The sequence below is a fragment of the Thamnophis sirtalis genome, unplaced genomic scaffold, assembly GCF_051295495.1.
Source record: "Thamnophis sirtalis isolate CommonGarterSnake01/CBP01778 unplaced genomic scaffold, rThaSir2_p1.2 scaffold_4, whole genome shotgun sequence".
Classification (NCBI taxonomy): domain Eukaryota; kingdom Metazoa; phylum Chordata; class Lepidosauria; order Squamata; family Natricidae; genus Thamnophis; species Thamnophis sirtalis.
The window spans coordinates 135913528-135922399 of NW_028261384.1; the positions used below are offsets into that span (position 1 = coordinate 135913528).

Sequence of the window (8872 nt, forward strand, 5' to 3'; positions counted from 1 at the left end):
CAAAGAAATACTTGTAAGAGAGAGCATGAGAGGACAATAGAAAAGGCCAATCTCTTCCCCATCCATTTCCTCAGGTGAGATCCTGGTTTAGTGGCCATGAAGGCCACAACCACCGTGATGGTTTTGGCCAGTACACAAGAAATCGCCACTGAGAAGGTGATGCCAAAAGTTGGTTGCCTGAGAAGGCAGGTCACTTTGCCAGGTTGACCTAGGAAGAGCAAAGAGGAGAGGAAACAGAGCTGAAGCGCAACAAGCAGGGTGTAGGTGAGGGACCGGTTGTTGGCTCTCACAATGGGAGTATCCCTGTGCTTAATAAAAGTTCCAAGTACCCAAGAGGTCAAGAAGAAGAAACAAAGAACTGCTGTGGATAAGGCAATTCCTAAGGTTTCTTCAAAAGTTAGGAAGACCAGCAGTTTCGGGATACAGCCTTTCTTTTCTTCATTTGGATATTGATCTTCTGAACACTGAAAACAATCATCCATATCTAAAAGAAAAGTCAAGGAATTTTTTAATACATTCCATATTATTGAAAATAATATTCTTTATGGGTACCAACCATATCCCTCTCAAGTTTTTTTTCCTATTGGCTACCAGTTAGATCATGTTTCTATGGAAATGCAGTTTTTCCATCATTGTGTCATCTGAGAGCAGCATAAAAGAAGCACAATGGGAAGAGCCATTATTCTATGAAATGCATTCCTGTCTTATTCAAATTTATTAAAATTTAGATCATTTTGTCTTTTCCCATTTTTCCAAAACACAGAGAAGAAATCTGGGGTGGGGTGGTTTACGAGTTTCGCTCTTTATATTCCAAAGAACAGATTGTGATTCATAATTATAGAAATGAATATTCACCTTGAAGAAGTCACAAAACTATTTGCTACACTAAAATAGTGGGAGGTTCATTCTCCCAGCTGATGGGTTGGTGTGCAAATGGTATAGGGTTTCCTGCCTAGACAGGGGGTTGCACTGTAAGACAATAGCAGTAACAATAGCAGTAGACTTATATACCGCTTCATAGGGCTTTCAGCCCTCTCTAAGCGGTTTGCAGAGAGTCAGCATATTGCCCCCAACAATCTGGGTCCTCATTTTACCCACCTCAGAAGGATGGAAGGCTGAGTCAACCCTGAGCCGGTGGGATTTGAACCGCTGAACTGCTGATCTAGCAGTAGCTTGCAGCGCTGCATTTAACCACTGCGCCACCTTGGCTCCTCCAAGGTCCCTTCCAACTCTGCTATTGTATTGTATTATTTCGTTACCAGGCTAAGTAACATCTTCAGCAGATTTTAGGGGATGACAGTGTTCTGTTTATAAGGGCTTAGGTGTGATGGGTGCGTCAACTGAGGATTTTCTGACAGGTCTTGTGATGAATCAGTTTTGAGTTATCTATGAGTCTTGTGATAAGGAGATTAGTTCAGATCAGGCTCTTTCAGAAGTGAACTGCTGGTGAGTGGGAGCGTGGGGGGAATGGCATGAGTTGCTGGAAGGTCAGTGCTGTCTCTGGTTAGCTGTGTGGTTGATTTGGATTCTAAGGGATTCGTATGCTGGTTGTAGGTCAATGTATCTATTGATGGAATTGCTTGTGGGTCCAACTAAAATAGTGTATTACAGTTTGCTTAAGTCTACCCTGTTTTCCCAAAAATAAGACCTCCCTGGATAATAAGCCCAATCAAGCTTTTGAGCGCATGGGCTAAAATATGCCCTTCTCGAAAAATAAGCCCTCTCCAAAAATATTGTAACACAGCAGCAGTCATGAGGTGACCACACTCACGGCCTCCTGCACCTCAAAAATAATAAGACTCCCTTAAAATAAGGCCAAGTGCTTATTGGGGGCGGGGGTCAAAGAAAATAAGACCCTGTCTAATTTTTTGGGAAACATGGTATCTAATGAACATTTGCTGGAATATATAACCTACCTTTTTCATTTGAAATCTTTCCTTCTGGACAAGGAACACAGTCGTAGCAACAGAATTGTTTTCCTTCCAACCTTTTCTTCCAGTATCCAGGGTAGCAATGGTCACTACACTGAGAAAATGGAACAACCTAGTAATAAACAGAAAAGATTTTGCAAAGGGGAATTTATAATCAATTTGTATTGTTCTCCTTTATGGTGGGAGGAAGGATAGTTGAATTCGTAAATGGTTACTCCAGGTGTATTTATAAGGTAAAGGTGTCCATGTCCAGTTGTGTTTGACTCAAGGGGAGAGGTGGTATTCTGCTGGTTCGCACCGGTACAGGCGAACTAGTAGTGGTGGTGGCGCAAGGCTCTGCCCACCCACCAAGATGCCATCACAGCCCTTCTGCACATGTGCAAAAGGTCCTGCACATGCCCAGACGTGAACTCCTGCTACTGAACTGATAGTGAAGAAAAGAGGATACCATTACTGCTCTAGGGCCCATGCTCAACTCCATTTCTTGGCTGAAGAAGCCAGCATTATCCAGAGACATTTTCCATGAATACATGACCAGCAGGGCTACTCGCCAAAAGTACCAGGAACACTGTTACTTTCCCACCAAAGTGGTACCTATACATCTACTCACATTGACATGCTTTTGAATTCCAAGGTGGGAAGGAGCTGAGGCAGGACAGGGAACTCACCCTATTGCATGGTGCTCAGGTCTCAAAGTGGGCTATCCGGCTGACAAGCTCGGTGTCTTTAACCACTGAGCCATCACGTATTTAAACTATTGATTGAAATGTTGACATTATAAGGATGTGCAAAGGCCGTGTTTGGAGAATGCCAGGTTGAATAAAGAAATATCTGTGACTACAACATTATGGGAATAGTATCTTATGATTTCAAATGGAAATGCAATCCAAATGTGAATACCTATCTTTTTAATTGTAATGCCATTTTGTCAATTTGATGATATTTGTACAGAATATGTCATTTCAAAAATCACAAACTAGATTTCTAAAAAAACTATGTTCAATATTGCATCATAATGCATCAAGGAATAATTGATTCAATGAATCCACACCTGGTTAAAAGCTGGGTGCCAGACAATCACCTCTTCATCAATGAATAATTCCTTCCCTTTGGGAACATGAGGATCCATTTTTCCAACTCTTACTCTCTGAAAGGATCTATTTGGAAAAGTGATCAAGTTGGTGATGTCGAATTCACCTGTTGCTTCCCCTTTCTCATTCAGGAATATTCTCTCCCCGGCTGAATTGTTAAAAGAAATGCCTTGAAGAAATGAATGGAGCTAATTGAAAGGGAATGAAAGAGAGTTGGAAGAATAATAATGAAGAAGTGGCCAATATATTTAATTTTCACTTTGACATTCTTCCCGTTGCTCTAACAAATATCAAATAATCTATATTTCAGAGAAAGACACAGGTCTGCTCTAGTATTAATTTAATGTTATTTCTGAGGGGGGGGATGAAACAACAGCAGCTAAGACATCAAAATCAAACCAAGGTATTGATATGATACAACTTGATTCAGATATGATTTATATTCACTTTTTAAACAACTAGAAAATCAAACTTGGACCAGCTCTAAACTCATCCTACATTGTTCTTTGTTAGTACAAAGGTTTTTGACACCCTGAGACCTGACAAATTTCCTTTATCTGGATTTTATCATCTGAGACTCAATTGTTTTGAAAGAGAGATAGAGAGAATGAGAGAGCAAAGAGAGACAGAGAGATTATCTCAAACATACATTAGGGTTTTTACAAGGGTGGAGGACACAGCTGAATAGGACTGACATTTGGGTCATTCTTCTTGAAGATTGATAGAGAGTGAGTGCTTTGCATCCAAATCTGAAATGTTCATGAGCAGGGAGAAGTAGATTAGAGAACTGGCTGAGGATAAATTTGGATAACAATAGCTCTTAGCTTATATACTGCTTCACAGCGCTTTCCAACCCTCTCTAAATGGTTTATAGCAGTGTTTTTCAACCTTTTTGTGCAAAGGCACACTTTTTTCATGAAAAAAATCACGAGGCACACCACCATTAGAAAATGTTAAAAAAAATTAACTCTGTGCCTATATTCAATATAGGCGGGTGTTTTTCCCACGGCACACCTTACACTATGTCACGGCACACTAGTGTGCCGCGGCACAGTGGTTGAAAAACACTGGTTTATAGAATCAGCATATTTTCCCCAATGATCTGGCTCCTCATTTTACTGAACTCAGAAGGATGGAAGGCTGATCTTCCTTGAGTTGGTGGGCATCATACTGCCAAATTGCTGGCAACCGGCAACCAGTACAAGTAGCCAACAGTACTGCTTTCTAACCACTGCACTCTGGTGAGAATAATTATTCACAAGGTAATAAGAAAAGTGAAAGGTCTACATTTCAGAAATGTTTTTTTTGGGGGGGTCAGAAAAAGTAGATTCAGGCACAATGCAATTGAATTCTTCTTGGAACCAGGTTGGATAAATTCACAAGACATGCCAATTTTATGTGGAGGTAAAAAGGTATTTATACAATGAAAATTATGCATACAGTAAATCCCCTTGACTATACTGATATTAGGAAAGACTTGGTTTAAGTTCATCCTCTTTTTTTTTAAAAAAAAAACTAATAGCTTTGTTGCCTCGGTCTCTCTATTGAGTTGTAGCCATAGACAAAAGTAAAGAAGCTATATTAGGTTATGAATGATTGAGATTACCTGCCAAGGCAGCAGATTTGCAAATTCAACCCTTTGAATATCTCTCGTTTGGGATTTTGATCTCACTGCCTGATGCAAAGAATGTGCCACTGCATAAACAGCATTGTAGATACTGTAGCTTTGGCCAGTCATCTGCAACTCAAACAGAGGACCAGGTAGAGTCTCCAACTTCTCTTCTCCAGTACAGGTTTCACTAATCGTAGATAAAGCTAATTCTGCCTTTGAAAATGAACAATCGAACAATTGCTCCCAAACCTCTTGAAGAAATCCATCTTTGTGGGTTGAAGGTTTGATGACTTGAAGAAATTCTTTGAAACCACAAACTTCCTTGGAATGCACAGTAAAGGAAAGAGCCCCGTGGAACAACTGGAAATCCCAACTCTTTTGAATTCCCATCAGAATGAAATCAATTGAATTCATCAGGATCCAAACCTTCCTAAATAACGTACTCTCTTTATTTTCAGGATCCCGTAGAAACATGACAGTTCGCAGCCACACGATTATGATGGATTCTCCATGGACAAGAAAAACATTCACTTTTTGATCCATCAATTTATTAGAAATAATTGAGATTGAGTCTGACAATTCTGACAAATCTTCCAAGTGGAGATGCTGTGGAATGTTTTGCGTAAAAGCTAAACAGACCCCGTTCTGTGAAAGCAACGGCTGCAGTTTCTGCAAAAAACGCTCTTCCTTATTTTCGAAAGCAAAGAGTCCAATCCACGTCCATCCAAAATGAAGAAAAAGTTGTATAAGTCCAGTGTACTGATGCTCCTCTTTGGGGACCATGCAATAAAGTGGAAATAACTCAGTAATGTAAACGTCTTCTTGGGCAAAGGAACCATAAGTCAACTAAACGAATGGAAAAGAGAAATTCATTATTTGTGAAAATCATGGGGGAAATATGAAGAAGACTATGGGATAGAAATTCAATGAAGCTTTCCCTACATTGAACATTTGTCCAATTCTATGTAGATTATGACATTTGCTGGAAACGAGAAGCAAGCAAAATTCCTTGATGATATATTTTCTCATCTGAAATATAACTAGATTACAATCACACTCAGTTTCCTAATACAGAGTTCCAGTATGTTCATCCCCTTAGAACATCAGGAAACTTGCTAACCATCTGAGTTTTTGAGCTCTTCTCAGCCTAAGGAAAGGATTCTTAAGAACTAGCCTTACTGGATTACCTTCTTCCCTCATTTGTAGCAGATAAAATAAAATAATTATACGTGGAAGACTATGCCCATGAGTTTTTGGAGGAGTAGAGTTAATCATCTCTTCATTTACTACAATTATTATAGAGATCTTCAAAAGTACCAGGTAGCCCCAATACTCCAACAATTTCCAGCCAAATCAGTTGAGTTTTAAATTCAGTTCTTATTTTCAGACCCAACCAAGACATAGCAAGTGGAGTTGTCACCTGTTGTCAGGTAGCTTGGTGGAATCTGGAGCTGAGTTGAGGGCAGCAGTGAAAATGCTGATAGCTGTGATTTCAGGAAGTGGCTGAAAGGAGATCCTCCCTAAACCACGAGGCATGATAGCAGCATTCCAATATTTGGGATACTCCTACAAAGACGGGGTGGGGGCTCACACTATTTTCCAAAGCACTAAAATGCAACTTGAGAAACCATGGATAAAAACTAACCAAGGAAAGAAGCAACCTAGAACTAGGGAGAAATTTCCTAATAGTGAAAACAATTAATCAATGGAACACCTTCTCTTCAGATGTTGTGGGTGTTCCATCACTGGAGGCTTTCAAAAAGAGACTTGGCAGTGATTTCTCTGTAATGGTCTAGAGTTTACTGCTTGAAGAGGGGGTTGGACTAGAAGGCCTCTTTCCAACTCTATTATTCTAAGTGCTAGTGAGCCTTTTCTATCCTCCTCTTGACACAACTCCAGATTTTCCCACAGATAGTGGTCAAACTGCAGTGTTTCAAATAAGATTAATGTACTGTAATTTGTGATTTTAATTTTAATTTTCTAATCTATGATGGTAATAAAAGTTTTAAATTTTCTTGACTGATTATTTTGAGCCAACATAATGAGTTGTTAGAACAATCGCAGAAGGGAGAGCAAAGAGAACAAAATTGAAGTCCTGCAGAAAGGCAGGGCAAAATACTAACTAACCCTACAACTCAGCCTTCAACAATGGCTAAGAAAAACAGTTGAGTTTTACACTAAACTACTGCTATTATATACCAAGCAAATCATAGTAAGAAGAGTTCTGACCTACTGCTGGCTGGCAGTGAAAACACATGTATGATTGTAATAAAAGATTTTGATTTAGTTGGATTACCTTGAGCTAGTCTATTGAGTTGTTGGAAAAACAGAAGAGGGGGGGATAAAAGTGTATTTAATTGAATTCCTGCAGAAAGGTATGCAACTAGTATCTACTATTAATTACAAAACAGTTTTTCTCTCTTACTCCATCGTAAACTACCTGTGGAATTTTGTAGACATTTATACTTTCTGCCATAAAGGATGATGTATCAGGACCTAACCCTCCAATGATGGCCATGAGATTCTTCTGGCTATCACATTTGTAGTTGGGCACAAATTCCTGGGATTTGAAAAGAAGGTCTAGAGTGGTACGATAGGTCATCCTTGGGTTGTTGTAACTGTCATAGATGTGGAACCCGAGAGTGATGTTAGGTAAGATCTGGGAGTCCTCATTGATCTCCTTCACAGCAAAAGCCAAGGCAAGGACGTGCTGGTAGAATTTGGTTATTACACTGGAAATAGTTTAAACACCCCCATTGAGCAAAATAAGTTGACAATTCTTTTATGTTGAAAGCATTTATACATGAGTAACAACCATTCCTGTCTCTGTTGTAAGTGAGAAGATGAGTTTTTTGTAAAACACTGAATAATTTTTTATGGTTTTCAACTATGTAAAATATTTCCCTGATTTGCAATGAATAAGTTTAGGAAGAAAGTCTTTATTTTTTTTCAAGCTCTCTCATTTATTTCTACAGTTTGGCACAAAATAGAACAGAACCAGCAAGCATCACTCTTTTAATATATGTAAAGTATGCGGGGAGTGACTGCACAGACTAGTTAATTTTAATTAACTTATTTTGGGAGTAACAATGCATTTATATTTATGCATTTATCAACTGCTGAGAAAGTATTGAGTCTGTCATATGTATCTCCATAACTGTCTGGTTTGGCTCTGCAACCAAACAAGACAAACACAGATTTAGATAATTAGAACTGCAGAAAAAAAAACAATTGTCACCAACCTGCCTTCCATTGAGGACCTGTATACTGCATGAGTCAAAAAGAGGGCTGTGAAAATATCTACAGAAACCTTGCATCCTGGACATAAATTATTTCAACTTCTACCCTCCAAACAACAATATAGAGAATTGCACACCACAACATCTAGACACAAAGACAGGTTTTTTGAATGCCATCACTCTGCTTAACAAGTAATTCCCACAACACTTTCAATAATTTACAAAGAATGTTTTACTATTCTTCTTCTCTTCCTTCCTAGTATCCCCACTTATGACTATAACCATGTCGGTTGTATCTTTCAATTTATATTGTTTTTTTTTTTTGTTTCCTCATATGATTTGATAGCTTATCAGTAATCTTGAGTATCATTAAGTGTTGTATCTTTTTATTCTTATTGAATGTGTTTTTATTCTCCTTATGTACACTGAGAGCAAATGCACCAAAGACAAATTCCTTGTGTGTCCAATCACACTTGGCCAATAAAGAATTATATTCTATTCCATTCCATTCTAATTCACTGTTTTATTCTGTTCTGTTCTGTTCTACTCTATTCTTCTCAAAGAGCTTTAGTCATATAAGCAATTTTGGGAGATCTGGCTAAGATTAGAAAATGAATGGAAAGAAAACAAAAATCTTACAGCGGTAAATCATAAGGTTTTAGAGAAGGATGTTCCTTAAATTCAATTTCAAAAAAAGGGCGAATTATCTGAGACACCATCGCACCTACGATGAGGTCACCAGGCTGGTACCACTCATGGGGAACAGGGAAAGCATCGCTCGCAGGGCAGCTCAGAGTAACTGCTTTCTGCACCAAGAGAATCAGAAGGAATAACATCTTCAGGTATTTGTCATAGGGAAAATATTTGTGTCTCCTGTCCATAAGGAAGTTTGTGTTTCAGTGGTTCTTTCAATGATTAAGACAATGCACATAATCAGAAATCCCATCATTTTCTATCTGAAGTTCCATGTGTGTGCAAATTTGTATTCTGACTACCACT

The 8872-nt window shown here is 38.7% G+C and overlaps 1 protein-coding gene across 1 annotated transcript in view; it reads right to left on the reverse strand.

The window, feature by feature from the left end:
• The window catches only part of LOC148046807 (vomeronasal type-2 receptor 26-like), a 9007-nt gene extending 415 nt beyond the window's left edge, over positions 1–8592 (reverse strand). Inside the window, exons 1-6 of the mRNA XM_087714974.1 lie at positions 8513–8592; positions 7075–7366; positions 4629–5480; positions 2983–3210; positions 1917–2043; positions 1–484 (exon numbers count right to left, since the gene is read on the reverse strand). The exon at positions 1–484 is cut by the window's left edge and continues 415 nt beyond it. Coding sequence (XP_087571100.1) covers positions 1–484; positions 1917–2043; positions 2983–3210; positions 4629–5480; positions 7075–7366; positions 8513–8592 — 2063 coding nt within the window. The remainder of the gene's footprint in view (positions 485–1916; positions 2044–2982; positions 3211–4628; positions 5481–7074; positions 7367–8512) is intronic.
• Between the last annotated feature and the right edge of the window lie 280 nt (positions 8593–8872).